At 58.4% G+C, this 16800-nt stretch overlaps 1 protein-coding gene across 1 annotated transcript; it reads left to right on the top strand.

The window, feature by feature from the left end:
• The first annotated feature begins 8226 nt into the window (after positions 1-8226).
• TMPRSS4 (transmembrane serine protease 4) lies at positions 8227-15916 on the top strand. The gene is made up of 12 exons (XM_063139034.1): positions 8227-8284; positions 9168-9284; positions 9700-9852; positions 9971-10100; positions 11835-11939; positions 12608-12648; positions 13326-13485; positions 14009-14175; positions 14416-14511; positions 14984-15126; positions 15457-15606; positions 15756-15916. The coding sequence occupies exons 1-12, from the start codon at positions 8227-8229 to the stop codon at positions 15765-15767; spliced, it is 1332 nt and encodes a 443-aa protein (XP_062995104.1). The 3' UTR covers positions 15768-15916.
• Positions 15917-16800: the final 884 nt, after the last annotated feature.

Genomic DNA, 16800 nt, shown 5'->3' with positions numbered 1-16800 from the left:
TGCATTAAGCAGGGGGTTGGACTCAATGGCCTTGTAGGCCCCTTCCAACTCTACTATTTTGTGATTCTATAAAGATATCCCACGGCAGTTTGCACAGCATGACAGGTCTGCCAGGCTGAAGACAGTCATTTTCAGGCAAAAATCAAAGTGCCTTTTAGCTTCTTCTACACTCTTTGTGCATAATTACAAGCATCATTAATATGGGACAAAGAGTGACCTTTAAATCCAAGGTACATTCTCACCCATGCATGTGTTAAACTTGAATTTTAGATGAAGGAACAGCAAAATCCAATAGAAGCACCACCTGAGAACAAGGTCTCCGTCTCTGGCACCAGCAAGCCTGCCTTTGTTTTGCGCAACAGGAATGTCAGAATTCACACCCAGAACAGCAGATACTTCCTCTTTCCCTGCTGTTGTGTAAGCAAAATACACACACACACACACACACACTGAGTCACTCTAGTAGTCTGCCTGGTGTGGCTTTGCCAGGTGGAAGTAGAAGCAGGAACCACACAGCCACACACACATGAAACAGCCGGAGGGTGGGCCGAGCCAGGTCCTCCGGGTGGACCGACAGCTGCGCAGGTGGCCAGTGGGAAGGTGAGCCCAAGGGCCAATCTTAGCTGCCAAGCTCTCCCTCTGTGTGTGTGTGTGTGTGTGTGTGTGTTGCAGGTTCTAGTTGCAGGTGTTGCTATCCTAGCCCCGGATAGGGTAGAGCGTACAGAGGATGGGGCTGCCAGGTTTTATCCAGACGTCCAGCAAGCTGATCCAGCCCCTTTGCAACAGAAGCTAGCTGTGTCCATTGCTGACTGGCTGGTACCTGGGATTAGGTGCCGTGCCGAGGCTCACCTCCCCGGAACCTTTTCCCCACTTTAAAAAAATCGACAGTGTTGCATGGGGGGGGGGGAAGTGCAGCAGCAGCAGCTCTGACCTTGGACCCAACCTCAGTGGTCTTCCAGGCGTGGACATCCTGTCAGAGCAGGGGGTTGGACTCGATGGCCTTATAGGCCCTTTCCTACTCTACTGTGATTCTGTGATCAAGGCCAGAAAACTGGGATTCAGCCCCTGCCACAACTTGCTTTCTCCTTCCCTGCTGCAAGTCCACAGGAGGAGGCCAGCGTACATGGCGCCAAGGGGCAGGATCCGCCAGTCCCACAGCGCACTTGGCCCAGCTCCGCTCCCGGCAGAGACACGCCCACATCTGCGCCGCCACGGATGGGCGGACAGCGTCCAGCAACAACGTGTAGCTGCGCTCAAGCCCCGCGGAGCCCAATGGGCCTCCATGCCGGCCTCCCCCGGCACTTCCTCCGGATGCCCTGCGGGTTTAGCGGGTCTCCGTCGGGGCTGGCACCACCGCAGGCTCCGGCGCTTTTTGAGGGTCTGATTGCTCCGGACGCTTCTTCGCCTTGGCTCCGGAAAAGACACTGGAAGAGCCGGGCTGGCGGGGGGCATCTGCGCTGCTCTGGAGCTGGGAGGTCGAGGCCACGGGGGCGGGAGGGAGGGGGGCGGTGCCTGCGGGCAGGTGAGCAAACGCTTGCGGAAAGCGCCGCTCCGTCCCCCGGCAAGCCTCGTCCAGGAAGTGGCCTCCTTGCCGCACCGCAGTCCTCTGAGTCAGCCGGGGTGGAATCGCCACGCCCGGGGCATCCAGAGGTCCTCTCTGTTTTGCCAGAGACGCCGAGCTGCTCCTGTGCGCATCGGGCAGGCAGGAGGGCCTTGGGCAAGCGCCTGATGCCCAGCCAGGCCGGTGGTCGGGGCCCCGCGCCCACGTGCACGCCGGCGGGGCCCCTCGCTCCCTGCGCGCTCTCCTGCGCGAGCTGGGTGGGCGAAGCAGGCCTCCCAGCGCAAGCGCGCGTTTCCAGGAGCCCACCGCCCTCCCCGTCCCGTCCCGTCCCGTCCCTTCCCTTCTCGGAAAGGGCAGGCGGGCTGGGTCGGAGTGGCTGCCTGGACAGGCAGCGGAGTTTAGGGAGGAGGCCGGAAAGTGGCCCGGTCCCCCCACCCACCCCGGCAGTCTTCAGTAGCGCGACTGTTTTGGGGTTGTGCTTTAGGGACAAAGCCCAGGCGAGGCCCGGCTCTGGTAGCTGACGTGCGAAGCAGCCAAGAACGGCAGGCAGGCAGGCACGCAGGCAGGCAGGGGTGGAGCACGACGCCTTGACAGCTGGAGACGCTGTCCCGCCAGCTCCGGGGGCAGGGTGTGTGTGGCAGCGGAGAATCATAGAATAGTAGAGTTGGAAGGGGGCTATAAGGCCATCGAGTCCAACCCCCTGCTTCGCCAGCTTGGCACCTGAGATCCCCTTCTCGGGCGTACTGGTGGGAGGGGAGGCTGAGCCGGGGGGGGGGGACCCCGAGAGCCCAGCAAGAGCTCACCCAAGCGCCAGGTCGGGCAGGGCGTCGCGCAGCCCCTCTGCCCACCCAGTCCTGCTTTCCTCATGGAAGGCTCTCGGCCCAGGCCAGGCTGATTCCCAGGCCAGGCCAGCATTGGGCAGGCAGAGGTGCTCCCATTCCTGGGGGTCCTGCCCCCGGGCCCACAGCAGAAGAGGCGCCTTCCCCTCTTTCCTCCGTGCCCTCTGCCACCACAGACTGGACCCGGATGGAAGGACGTGGACAAGGACGGGTGCAGATGCAGAATGACTCTCAGCTGGGGACTTGTTTGGCACAGGCCAGGGGGCCACCTGCTCACCACCGTCAGTCTCTGATCGCCTTCCTCTGTGCCATGGAGACCTCTAGTGCGCTGCAACTGGAGCCACAGTCTGTGGAGACGAGCCCAAGCTGCCAGGTGGCTTTTCCCCTAGCTCCCCCCATCTCCCCCCCATGAAGGACTTCTCTTCCATCCTCTCCCCCCACCCCTGTTTTGTCACCTCAGTGACTGCTTTGGGGCCAAGCAGTCTTCCAAGCCCCCTTGGGGATGGAGGGCTGTGTCATTTGTGTTTCAGGAGGGGATGGGGCGCCTGCCTGGCTCCATGCCCCAGGGCCGCTCATTCCCAGTAATCTCTGTAGGTGACTCACTCGCTCACTCACTCACTCAGGTTGCACAAGGAGGATGCCGGAGGTGAGGATGTGGCCACTGACAGGTGAGTGTCAGGTTACATAAGCCAGATCCACCGACTGGAGAGTCTTCGCCCAGCAGTCGGTGAGGAGAAGGAATAGTGCTCCGGCACTGCTGGGCCCCCAGCCACCACTGAAGGAGCCTGGATCCTCCAGACGCCCTGGGGAGTGGCGATGGCGGTGCTTCTGCGCTAGTCGTTCTGCGAAGGTGGTGGAGCCCCTCCGGGCCTGGAAGAGGGTCCTGGCTGGCAGCAAACATGGTCAGTGCACAGGGTGGAGGGATTTGCTTTCTGCAGAGCAGGGGGGGAGCCCCTCCCTTCAACTCTTCCTTTTGAGCCAGGTGCAGGGAGGGGGAGAGCGAGGCCCCTGCCTTCTTGGAAGTATCCATGGCCTCTCCTGGTACCCATTTTCTGCTGAGCATGGAACTCAGTGGGCTTCTCCTGTCCTGCTGCAGGAGGACTTCCCTTCTCCAGCCCCAACAGCCCTGCTCTTCCTTGGTCTGGAACTGCATCTCTTGCTAGCCTTCGCCCGGATGCCTGAGGCTTGGCAAAGAGGCTATGGGCCCCTTGTCCTGCCCCCTGCCCAGAGCTCATGGGATCCAAAGTTCAGCCTGAGGGCTCCTCCAGCTGCTGTACAGCCAAGGCCAGCAGGGTCCAGCCAGGGCAGTGTGAGGAGATCCCCAGCGTGCTGCCTCAGTGGCCCAGGGGATCCCTTCTGAGGCTGGAGTCATGCACAGCCTCAGGGGCAGGCAGTGACCTCTCCATTCTCTGGTCACAACATATCCTAATATTCCAGGGTAAGCTGCCTCTGTGCCTTTTGTTGCTACAGATGAACTTGGAGATGTAATGTAGTGGCCGTGAGCTGCAAGGTCTCCCATTCGAATCTCACCTCTGCCACGAATTCTCAAGGCAGCTCTCAGCGAGCCACTGCTCCTCAGGCGCCATGTGCACATGTGTGGACCCACGCCCTCCCTCCCTCCTTGCAATAGGGGAACAGTAATACAGGGTTGTTGTGAGGAATAGAGGAGGATAGCATACATGAGGCACCTTGGGCACCCAGGAGTGCTACCTAAGTGCAACACACTTGAGACGGGACAATGAGCAGTAATACGATCGCAGAACCCACAGAAAGGCCACCAACAAAAGGAACCAGGAAATAGTAGGCAAAGGCGCCTGGCCTCCCCTGACTGCTGGGCTGCAGACATTCAGCTGGCAACCGGAGCCTGCCTGTGTCGACTGTGCCCAGAGGCAACCCCAGTGGCAATGCTGCACTAAATGCCCTGCGGGGGGGGGGGGGGGAGCAGGAAAGGAGAGCAGCTCCAGGCAGCTCCTGGTTTTAGCCTAATGCAGAGAGGCTTCACTCTTAGTGTTGCACCTGGATGCCTCCACTGGTGGCTGCTGCAGTGTAGATCATGTGTGGGGGATGAAGGGCAGCAGCAGGCACCTTCCACCCTCCCCCTCCAGATCAGAGACCCCTGGTCAAAGAGAGCCCAGGGAAAACCAGGCACCTTGAGGAGAACTAAACCATGAGAAGGTCCAGAGTAGAGACAAGGGGAGGTGCATTTGGCTTGGAGGGGTTCTGAACCCCAGAGCTCCTGGTGTAAACACGGGCCCAAAGGCTCGGGCACAGCGGCCAGGACCCCAAGGCATCGGCCTGCCCGGAGTCTGCCCAGAGGGCCCTGCCCCTCTGTCCCTCAGCAGAAGATGCCTCTGATCTCAGGGCTGGCAGCAGCATCCGTGAGGAGGAGCCCAAGGCAATGGGATTAGGCCCATCTCCCCCAATGTCCCCCCCAAACCCTGATTGTGCTCCAGACAGGGCGCCAGCACAAGTGCACAGCGAGAGGAGGAAGAGGTGGTGGGCAGTGGGCTTGCATTGCACTGGGGGCTGCAGGTCCGTGGGCTGCCCATGGGAGTGCTCCCCAGCCCAGGGAGGGTGAACGGAGACTGCCAGGGCCCCTGGCCAGTCTTTCCCCCTGACCTAAGGGAGAGCTCCTTCCTGGGCATGAAGCAGAGCATGGCCCACCGGACTATACACCTCAACCTGGGGGTGTGGATGCCATTTGCAGCAAAAACATCGTGGGCAGCCCCGAGGAGAGCATTCCCAAGGTGACCTCTGCCTAAAGGCCAAACTGCCCCCCGCCCCTGCAGCACCGCTCCGGCCTCTGGCCTCTAGTTCTGCAAACAGCAGGCCTCTCGCCACGCTCCCTTCCACAGGTAGCTACCCCTACCCCTGTACCCACTAAGTGGGCCAAGAGGTCAGCCAGGCTCCATTTCCCTCCTGCAAGTGTGTGTGTGTGTGTGTGTGTTTCTGTGTCTGTGTCTGTGTGTGTGCGTCCGTCCCCTTCCTATTTTCCACCAGCCTCCTCCCACTCCATGCAAACAGGGCCATCCCTCAGGCAAGGGCTGGCAGCACGAAGCAGCCAGAAGGTGGCAGCAAAAGCCTTCCCATTCCAGGCTGCTCAACTGGAGGGAAGCAAGCAAGGGGGCAGCTCTCCTCTCTCCGTTTCCAGCCTGAGTTCCCCAGAACCATGTGGGGCAGCTGCCTGCAAAGCGATTCCAACTGGGATGGATGGTTCCACCAGTGGAACTCCACAACCGGTCGGGGGGGGGGGGAGGGACATGACCTAAATCTCTCTCTCTCTCTCTCTCTCCGCCCCCACCCCCCAATTCTCCCAAACATTGGCAGGGATGCGGAGATGGCTGGCACTGCCATGTGTTGCCTTGTTGGGGACAACACAGAGGGAAGCTTTCGCACAAGTGATATAGAAATAATGGATGTTAGCAGCGAATTAATTTCCAACAGGAACTCAACTGTTCCCCCCAGATCTAAACCCAGATCTCTCCTTTGTTGTTCTCTGCTATTTGTTTGTCTGCCTTTTATCATGATGGCAAACAATGCAGTTTTAAAAATATTGATTTAAAACACAAAACAATAAAAATGAAAACTCAATAAGAGTAGTAAAACAGCATCAAGAGCCCATTAAACGCTAACCCCAACCCCAACCCCAAAACAAACCACCCTGTGAATAAGACGAGGCAGTTTAAGGAGCAGATGACAGCAGAGTCTCCCAGGGAGGGCATTCCACCAGCAGGGGGCCATCACTGAAAAGACCCTGTCCCCTACCTGCCTCACTTCTGAAGTCAGGGATACCTGGAGTGAATCTTAAAGGATGGTCAGGTTCAGAGGGGAGCAGGAGCTCCCTCAGATGCCTCAATCCTGTGCTGCTCAGAGCTTTATTGGTCCAACCCAGTGCCTTGAACTGAGCCCAGAAACAAATTGGAAGCCAGGAAAAAATGTTCCCTGTGGGCAAAAATAGTTCCAGCTGGTCAGTTCCAGTCAATATTCTGAACCAAGTGAAGTTGTGGACCAAGTGAAGTTGTTGAACCGTGTTCATGGGCAGCCCTACGTATAAGATGAGGCAGGAGCCAATTCAGGTTGTTTGTAGGTGCCAATAACTGGCAATGCTGTCTCTAGTGCTACTGAAGCCATGTGTGCCCCTAAAGCAAGGTGCAACCTGGATCCTTCGGTGGTGGGGTCCTTAAATGGGACCACCTTCCCGGTCAGGTGAGCCACTCACCCATAGCACCTCCATCTTGTATAGATTGACATGCAGTCTATCAGGCATCACCTAGCCCATTACAGGCTCAAAGGTTCCTGCTGCTCAGCACATCCCTGCCTCACATGGCTCCAATAGAAAGGGATGGCATTAGCATACCAATGACATCTCACTCTGAATTTCGGCAGGGCTCCTCCCCCTGATTTCATGCAGCTGTTAAGCAGCCTGGGGGACAAAGTGGAGACCTGCAGGCAAAAAAGTGTCCTAGCACCACCTTCTAGAATCCCTGTGGGGTGGGGTGGGGAGGGGGCAGGATGACTGGAGTGTGGGGCCAGCCAGCTGATTCCCAGCCAGGCCGCTAGTCCAGAAGGGCAGCAGGGCTGTGGCTGATGCTGGTGTCAGAATCCCCTGGGAGGAGCAGGAGAAGTCACAGGGCCACGCTCCCCCATCCTCCTTCCTGCACACGTTGCCCATCAGGACCAAGCCCAGGGCAGAAGCCACATCAAAGGGGGTCCAGATTGTTCCCAGATGCTCGGGAGGGGGGGGGATGTTCCACCTTCAAGTGTCTGTTTCTCATCAACGTGGGCCTCACATACAAATGCCAGGCCTTACCTGTCATGTCAAAATCTGAGAGTTGACCCAGCAGGTAAATGAATGCTCTCGCCCAGGACCAATGCTTCATTTCAACAGCAGCAGTAGCACGGAAGAGTCCCTTGGCATGGTTGCCAAGGGTGCCAACCTGAGCAGGATGTGGCTGGGCCCTCTGGTGAGCAGTAGAGGGGACGGCTTCCAAAAGGCAGGGGACATCCTTCCTGCTCCTCGCTGTGGTTCGCAAACAGCTCTGTGCTTCAGGTGTGGGCTGCCGCTGGTGAGTTGACGCCGTCTCCTAGCAGCAGCCCTGCCTGCTTTTCTCTGAGCCCTCCTCTCCAGAGCCACCACACCCCCGCCCCCGGCCACCTGTCTGCTCCTCCTCCTCTTCCTCTCTGCTGCTCAGGCAACAAGAAGCCAGGATGGAGCAAAGCAGGAGACCCAGGAACAGCCTCCCAGGCCAAAGGAAAGCTGCCACAAGGCAGGCACCCGAGGAGTTGCTGCCTGCTGCTCAACCGCCTGCAGGAGCCATGCAGGCTGAGGTGTAATGTGGAAAATGGAGGGCTTTGCCTTTCTCTGGGGCAAGGAGTGGATGTCCAGGGCACTTGGCATTGTGCGAGGTGAGAGAGGGAGATCTGGTTTGCATCTATTTGCAACTGGAAGCCAAGAATCACGAGGCTGTGTGGCAGCAAGTGTTGGCCACAGCTGGGAAGTGGGGAAGAATGCTCTCTGGACTGGCTCACACATAACGACAACCCAGGGTACAGGTTGAGCCTGGGTTGTGGTTGAATTGTGGGTTGTCATTGAATCATGGGTTGTGGTTGAATTGTGGGATGTCATTAGGTGCAAACCCTGCATTGTGGTTTAACTCTGGGATGTTAACCACGAACACACCAGAGTTCGCAACCCAACGATAAACCATGGGTTCTCTTCCCAGGTTGTTCATAGTTAATAATCCATAGTTAAGCAGGCACAACCAGAGAGGCCTGCTCCGCAGGCTGACCTTCGCCTGGCTCTCTCAGTTGCCCTCGTGGCCCCTGATGGCCGTTCCTTCTGCTTTTCAGGACAAGGATACCGAGCAGCCACTGAACAGCAGAGGTAAGAGCAGCAGAGGAGCCCTGATGGATTGGGCCAAAAGCCCATCTTGCCCAGCATTCTGCCACACAGAAGCACCAGTAGGGAGCCCAGGAGCAGGACAGGAGCGCCACAGCAGCACCCTCCCACTCGGGTTCCTCAGCAACTGGTATTCAGGAATCCAGCTTCCAACACAGTCATTATGGCCAGTACTTTATCCCTCACAAATTTATTTAACCCCATTTTAAAGTCATCCAAGTTCGTGACCATCACTACACCTTGGGGTAGCAAATTCCATAGTTCCTCTGTGTGAAGAGGTGCTTCATTTTCTTTATGATCCTGGGCTCTGGTATTTTAAGAGAGGGATAAAAGTATTTTCTGTACTCTGTCCCTCCCTCCACACCATGCGCAAGGCAAAGCACATCAGAAGCCTCTGGAAGTAGTCCTCCTGGCAAGGGGGCCCCTGCTCACAAGGAATCCTTTACTCATGAGGAGACTTGCTTCTTCTTCTTTTTTTTAAAAAAGGCTTTCCTCCACACAGTGATTGTTCTGGACTTTCTCTTGAGAGAGACACTGTCATTCTTGGGTTTTTTTGGGGGGGGGTGTCACTCCATCCACCTCAGAGATGGATTCTCTCCCCCACCACTTGCAGGCATGGACCCATGGTCATCTCACCTGAGGGCCCAGGCTCCTCCCGAACTCTTGGCGTGGACCTGCTCCTTGCTGCAGTTTGTGTCTGAGAGCTCTAGCTCTTCTTTTGAAGAGGATTCCTCCAGCGGGCCCAGGAGATCTGGACCCATGACAGCATCTAGTTCATCTTAAGCTCTGGAGATGGGCTGTTAAGGGAGAGTCCGCACTGGCTGAAGCCCCTGGCCTCCCCCCCCCCCGGTTCTCTCTCTGTTCACAGATGCTGCTCTCGTGCACGAGGAGGCTCCAACAGCCAAGCAAGCGTTCCTGCACATTGGCGTCCCCGTCATTGCAGCCATCTTGAGCATCGCTACGCTCATTGGAGTCGCCTTTCTCAGTAAGAGCCCCTCATCCCACGGGGGCCAGCTGGTCTCCTTGTGTCTCTGCTGACACCTCCTCCCCACCCCGCTCTCCCATGCTTGCCTTTGCTTCAAAGCAAAAAATGGAGAGAGAGAAGGAGCGGGAGAGAGAGAGAGACAATATTGCCCATGTCCACGTTCCCTCCTGGGCTCCCATCCCACCCAGCTACAGCTCCTCCAGGCCCGCTCATGTGCCATGACACATGCATCTAGCTGGCATCCATGCATGGGGCCAGCCAGGCTGTCCAGAGAGCTCAGGTGGAGTTCCAGCTCTTCCCCAGACTTCAGAGCATCCCAGAAGCACACACACACACACACACACACACACACACACACACACACACACACACACATAGGCCTACAAGCCACTCACTGTTGCTTTCTGCCTCCTAGTCAAGGTGGCGGTGGGGTCCTACTACTTCTTCTGCAGCCATACTTTCAAGTTCATCCCCCTCAACCTTCTGTGTGATGGGCAAGTGGACTGTGCCTGGGGGGAGGACGAAGCTGGCTGTGTGCAGCAGGTGCCCGATGGGCCCCCAGTGGGAGGTGAGTCCTTGGCTTGGTCTCAGAGGGAGGGGAGAACGTCTGTGGGCCTGCAGGTGATGCTCCAGGCCAGGAAGCCAAGAACTGACAGCCTCCCACACCTCCCCTTCTTTCTCTCCAGTCCGTCTCTCACATGTCAGATCGAGCCTGCAAGTGCGGAACAGAGAGACGGGTGCCTGGGCATGGGCCTGCCATGATGGGTTCAAGATCACCATGGCCGAAGCAGCATGCAAGCAGATGGGCTACAGCAGGTATGGGCAGGTGGCCCTGAGGCCAGAGCAGAGTCAAAGCCACCCCCGCCCCAATTCCAAAGAACAGATGTCCTGCAGAAGCAACCAGCCACGTTGTGCGGGATCCTTCATAGCTGAACCAAAGAAGGAACACCAGCAGGAGCAGTGGGTCTCCCTCCTGCCCACAACAAACCTGCCAAAAGTCCTTCTTCTGCACAGGGGAGGGAGAGGGGCTCAGCTGTCCTCCTTTGGCATAACGTCATTTTGTTGTCCGCTATGCCCACTACATTTCCCAGAATCCCCCAGTTTTGAAAGAGCTCTGCCTCATTTTGGATGTACTGGAATTCTCGCTGACAGCCACCAAGCTGATGGCAGGCACAGCTTCCCAGCCCCTTGATCCTGGGCCGTGAACAGCTGCGACACAAGCAGAAATGAGCCGCAGAGGGTTTCCTCACACCAAAGCTCCTTCTGTCACCAGCTGAATGCCTCCCTGTCCTCTCTCTGAGCCTCTAAAACCAGGCCACGTAGCCCGTTCTTGCCCCTGATGTCTCTCTTCCGGCCAAGGGGCAGCCCCAGAACATGGGCCCTCTGGCCAGAACTCGCAAATCACTGCAGGCATGATGGGGGGCAGGGAGGAGACAGCAGCCCCCTCCCCCCTGTCCTAATTGGAATTCAGCAGGCACCGCCTGGGGTCCCCTGCCCTGCTGCCTGCGTCTCTGCACTGCAGCCTGCATTCTGGGACTGGCAGCCTGACAGCAACTGCTGCAGCTGTAGTGCTGCGATTTTTGACTGCAGCATCTCAGTCCAGCCTAGCTGCCAATCTCTCTCGCTCGCTCGCTCGCTCTCTCCTGCCCCCCCCCCCAACCCAGGCCAATGACTGCTAGGCACAGTGAGAGGCGTCTTGGTGACAAAGACAGGCAGGCAGGTTTGGCCCCACTTTGGATGCCTCCCTGTCCCCCAGCAGTAAACGGAGTGTCCAGGGAGGGTTTCTGGTTGATGGAGGGCTCCTAGCATTAGCCATTTGAAGGCCTTGTGCATTTCCTCCTTAAAAGATTTTCAGTGGATGGTAAACACACACACACACACACACAGGTCCTGTGTGGAAGAAGAAGTCCTTTGGTCCCTTCCATAAATGAGGCATGGTAAGGACACCAAAAGGGTCTGCTCCAGACCCTCCCGCATTTCCCATGTGAAAGCAGGGGCAGCCCAGTGCACTGTCCTCCCCCCAGGCACCACACGCGGGGCCCTTCCCCCTTGCAATGAAATGCTGTTGAAGAAGTCTGTCATTATCCTATTGCACCCGGCCCACAGGTAAATCACCTGCACGTTTTCTGCAGCAGAGAGTGCGAACCTGATTGTGACAGTTTAGGATGCATGCAGCTGGGTCCTAGGCTTGAACTGAAAGAAGGGCTCGCTTATGCACAGGGACCCAAGTGAAGGAGGCCTCCCCGACAACGTCTTTCCAAACGGCAGATGACTGTCATTGGCACACAGGGGGCCCCAACACGGGAGGGCAGGAAGGGAGTGCCCAGCGCCCATGTCAAAGCACCATCAGCGCATGTTTGGCCGTGGGGAGCCCGTCATCCTGCTGAGCAGAGGCAAACCTCCAACCGCATGTCAGGCCCAGCAGAGGGCTGCCTACCTGCCCATTGGTGTCCTTGACACCTGCAGCAGTGTTTGCAGGCAGGGAGGGAGGGAGACCGCGTGCCCCTGGAGCGTGCCACTGTTGTCACCAAGCCCTTGCCTGTTTTGCAGTGTCCCCACCTTCAGGGCTGTGGCGCTCGAAGACACGCAGGGGCTGCCTCTCACGGAGGTGGTCCTGCGGCGGGAGGAGCTCCATTGGCAAGACTTCTCAGGGAGGTGAGGCACAGCAGCTGGGGAAGGGGAGGGGCTTTCGGGCCTGGTTTCTGCCTTCAGAGCATTCAGTGACTAATCCCCCTCCCCACACACACACACATACCCGCCCATCCTATCGCCTCATCCCCACCTTACAAAAGAGGGTGAATGACCTGCAGCAGGCCAGAGTCTCCTGGCTGCTAGCCAGGCCTGGCCCTTCACCTCATCCCTCTTGTTCCGGCCACCACCTGGCATCCATGGGCAACTGCTGGGGGCCCAGTGCCCGAGCAGGGCAAACCATGATGCATTCATGATGCCACAAGATTAAGATAGATGTGGTGGCACAGCAGAAGCCTTTGTACGTGGATCAGCAAGGCTTGGTGCAAGAAGGAAGAGGCCGACTTCGGGTGCCCCCATCCAGATGAGCCTGTACGCAGGGCCAGGGACTCAGGGGCTACGTGGCTTTTGGTGGCCAAACCAAAGGAGCAACGGTCTTTCCCTGCTGTGCCCATGGAAAGCTGCACAAGGCCCAGCACAATTCAGACTGTTGGTCAGGGCAGAGGCAAAGGGTCCCGGGGGGGGGGGGCTCATATAGGTCTCCTTGCATGAGTACAGCAGGCAGAATGGAGCAGCGGAGCCTCCGAAGCTGCCCACACCAGGTGGTCACTTTCAACCAACCCTCTTTCTTGCAGGCAGTGCCTCTCTGGCCTCGTTGTTTCGCTCTCCTGCTCAAGTGAGTATGACTGCGCACCGCTAGCGCAATACAAAACAGCGATCCCACAAGCAGCCTTGAGCCCATGGCTGCCTTGACCACATGGCCAAGGCAGCCAGCTCACCTGACAGCCAGAGTGGGGGGAGGTATGGTAGAGTCTGCGGAGGCACCATGCCAGGTGCGGTTTCCTTTGGCTGGGCAGAGCCAGCCTGCCAGTGGTTTGGCCCGGGGTCGGTGGGGGGTGACAACGGCCCCTGTCCCCTCTTCGCTGCTGCCTTGTGGCTTCGCCTGTCCCTCTTCCAGGATGTGGGCAGCCCCTTTGGAGAGTCGGGAGCCCAATTCCCACACCCGGCATCTTGGGCCAGGGGGAAACTGGTTCATGGCTTCTGCTGGGCGCATGTGTGCATGTCCGGATTTGTCTCCAGGCATGAATGAACATGGCGGGGCAGAGCGTGACTCAGCAACACAGAACCCCCCACACCCACCTCTCAAACACCCACCTCTCAAACCCCCCACACCCACCTCTCAACCTGGCCCTGAAAAGGAAGCCGGACTGCCTGTGAGTGCGCAGGGATCTTTGGCGGCTGTGCTTGTGGGGAAGGGCCTGTGCCTGCCGCCCTCTCCTGCCTTCTGCACCAGCACCAAGGGAGCCTTGTGTGCTGAGCCCAGACTCTGCTTTGTCTGCCGTTCGGATACAGGTTGCGGCAACAATCTGAGGTTGCCACGGGTTGTGGGCGGGGACCCAGCTTCCATCGAGGAGTGGCCGTGGCAGGCCAGCCTGCAGCACAAGGGACAGCACGTCTGTGGCGGGAGCCTCATTGACCCCCAATGGGTTCTGACAGCAGCACACTGCTTCCGGTGAGTCAGCGACCAGGCGAATGCCGACGGGAACCCAGCAGGGCAGGAGTCTAGAATTATAGAACCATAGAAGAGTAGAGTTGGAAGGGGCCTATAAGGCCATCAAGTCCCACCCCTCTGCCCCATCAATACAGGGGTGAATGCAAGCCCAGCGCACGAACACACCCACACACCTACACGGCCCCTGGTCCTGATGCACATGGCTCTTTCCTCACTGCTGGCAGAGAAAGAGCAACCTGCATTAGGATCTCTGGAGGAGGGAGTGGAGGGTGCAGGTGTGGGGCAGATTTGGAAGTGGTGATGGAGTTGGGGCATCCATGGGGACCACAGTAAAGGTTTGGAGAATAAATCTCTGATTGTGGTTGACCTCTACTCTACGCTCATGGCCCAGGAGCCGGCCCAGCCAGCTAGCCTCCCTTCACTGCCCACCCTGCCCATGACAGTCCCCCAGAGTGGGTCTTGCTCAGTGCCCCTCTTGCCACACGGGGGGCAGGGCTCATCGGCCACCTCTGTTTGTTCTCAGGAGCCACCTTTTGACTGAGCAGTGGCAAGTGAAAGGCGGCTCCGAAACTCTCTCAGGCACCACGGCTGTCCCTGTGGAAAAGGTCTTCGTCATTGACATCAAGTCCATGTTTCCCAAAGACATGGACATTGCCCTGGTCAAGCTGCGAGACCCCTTGAGCACCCCAGGTGAGAGAGACACTCTCGGCCCCTGAGCTTGGTGGCTGAGGGGACTGGCTGGGAGGACAGCTGAGCCCAGGGCACAGCGGCATGAATTAAGATGTGTTCCCCTCATTTCTCCAGCCAGGCCCCCTCAGCTAGGACGGAAAGTTGTTCTCCTGCCATCCCCAGCCCCCTGCAGGCCTGGCGTGGCCTCTGGGGGGGCTGCCCCCTGCCCAGTTCTGACTTCTCCCTCTCTTCCTGCAGCAGAGTCTGTGAGGCCCATCTGCCTGCCCTTCTTTGACCAGGAAATAGCCCCAGGCACTGCCCTGTGGGTCACAGGCTGGGGGTACACCAGGCAGAACGGTGGGTTTCCTTCCACATGTGCACGTTCTCCTGACAGAGTGGCGGGACCCCACCTCTTCCAGGGCAAAAGGCCCGGCCAGGCCTTTGGCTCCAGCTGCCTCAGGAGCAAGCAAAGAGGCAAAGCTCTTGATTACAGGCTGCCCCAGAGCTCCTGCAGCATCGCCCATCCGGGTGCAGCTCCCCAAAAAGAACAGCAGGTGGACAAGCGCTCCCCCCACCCCCCAGGCAGCCAGAGTCCTGCCATCGACAACAGGAAGACGTGGGCCAGCCTTCATGAGATGAACAGATTGTGGGGGCTGGGCTGCAGGGTTGACCCCTCAACGGAGGTGCTGTCTTGCGCAGAGCAGGACCTTGAGGGGCGGGCGAGCCGGCTCGGAACAAACCACTCTGGCCGTCCATTTTATGGGCAACCGGAATGTTGAATAATGCTCCAGGACCAGCCGGTAGAATATGAGGCTTCTCCCTTTTGCAGGTAAACTGTCTAAGACACTGCAGCAGGCGAAGGTGGAGTTGGTCAACATCAGCAGCTGCAACGCAGCCGACGCCTACCAGGGGGAAGTCACGGGGAAGATGCTTTGCGCCGGCCATGACCAAGGCAGGGCCGACACCTGCCAGGTAAACAGAGAGCAAAGGTCAAAGGCCGCAACCCTGCCCTGCATGTCCAGCTCACCCATCCCAGAGGGGACATGGCAGGGTGGGGGGGGGGAGTCACCTGCTCCCATTTTCTAAGAAGCAGGACACTGATGCTGAGCTGAGCTTGGGCTGGGCTGGGACGAGGCACAGCCAGCCTTTCAGGCAAATTAGGACGGCCACTGGAGCTGCAGAGCTCTTGGCCTCCTGGACTCCTGTCTGCACAGACTTGACCAAAGAGGGAACTCGCCTGCATCTCAACAGTGCCCTACACCCTGCTGGCAAGCAACGGCAACCTCTCTTCCTTCCCCCCAGGGAGATAGTGGGGGGCCCCTGATGTATGAGCAGGAGCACTGGCACGTGGTGGGCCTCGTCAGCTGGGGCCATGGTTGCGGAGGCCCCAGCACCCCTGGAGTCTACACCAAAGTCCAGGCCTACCTCAACTGGATCTACACCATCCGCAGGGTCAGTAGCGCTCCCCTGCTGCCCTGCATGGTGGGGCGGCCCAGGGCTGCAGGTGGCCACAGTGGGGCAAAGGTATCCTCCATGGTGAGGTTTCTTGCCACTGCCTCGAGTAACCACCAGGCCAAGGTGACGGGTCTTTCTTTTTCCAGTCAGAGCCCTGAAACGGGGCTGGCCATCCTGTGCCCACCCTTGGAGCAATGTGTGCAGGAGAGGACATCCTTCCAGCCACGCTGCAGCCTCCACTGGGGCCACAGGGAAACTCAAGGGGCCAGCTGGAGGAAGGAGCCTGCAGCAAGGGGCCAGACAGGGATCCCCAACTTTCGGACTGCTGCTGCTGCTGCTGCTGCTGCTGCATGGCCTGAGGCAGGGCCCCCTTTGCTCTGCTGCTTGTCCGTTTTTGCCATCTTAGCAGTGCTTGGGCAACGTGTTTCCTTGTGATCCACCACTGACCACTTCACCACTGGTCCTGGAGCGACTTCAGAGAGGGCCAGGGGCTAGGCCTGGTCAGGGGCCCGCAGTTGCATGGCCAGGGCTCTGCCAGCCTTGTGCCTTTCAGGCTATCTGTCTACAAGCCCTGGCTGAAGGACACCCGGCTTCTGCTCACATCTGCTTGGGCAGTCCAAGGATGCTCAGTCCAGCTCGGACACTTTTTCTCCTACTGGACATCGACAAATGCCTCTGGGCCAAATAAACTGAAGGAGGTTTTGCACCATAAGGCTGTGGAGTCCTGGGGAGTGGGGGGGTGGGAATGCCAGTGGCTGACTACTGCTGTGTTTTGGCATTGAGAGAAAGTGGGGGGCAGGGGCTGGGCACAGCTTGAGGGGAACTGCTTCAAGGAGCACCCCCCCCTCTGTCTTCCCTCCTTTCATGAAAGCACATCCACCCTACTCTGGGGAACACCTGCTACAAAATGCAGCAGCCAGGTTGGTCAAGGGGCTCCCAAAGTGGTCTTCTACCACTTTGGTGCTTCAAGAGCTCCATTGGCTGCTGGTGGCTGCTAGGGTGCGCTACAAGGTCATGTTGACCATGTATAAAGCCCTGCATTGCTTGGGTCCTGGATACCTGAGCCTCGCCTCTCTCCTGTGTCTCACCATTGGCAGACTCGCTCTCAGGAGCAGGGTGCCCTGACGGTCCCCCACTACAAATTGGAATGTGCCGGGGCCAGGGCTTTTTCAGTGGCTGGCCCCAGTTATG

This window comes from Elgaria multicarinata, chromosome 12 (genome assembly GCF_023053635.1).
Source record: "Elgaria multicarinata webbii isolate HBS135686 ecotype San Diego chromosome 12, rElgMul1.1.pri, whole genome shotgun sequence".
Classification (NCBI taxonomy): Eukaryota; Metazoa; Chordata; class Lepidosauria; order Squamata; family Anguidae; genus Elgaria; species Elgaria multicarinata.
The sequence above is the reverse complement of the archived record's forward strand: the minus strand, read 5'-3'. Positions and strand labels throughout refer to the sequence as shown.

Coding starts and splice junctions, on each gene's coding strand:
- TMPRSS4 (XM_063139034.1), top strand. CDS start 8,227: ATGGCCGTTCCTTCTGCTTTTCAGGACAAGGATACCGAGCAGCCACTG. Junction 10,101..11,834: donor AAGCAGATGGGCTACAGCAG/GTATGGGCAGGT, acceptor CCTGTTTTGCAG/TGTCCCCACCTTCAGGGCTG. Junction 13,486..14,008: donor ACAGCAGCACACTGCTTCCG/GTGAGTCAGCGA, acceptor GTTTGTTCTCAG/GAGCCACCTTTTGACTGAGC.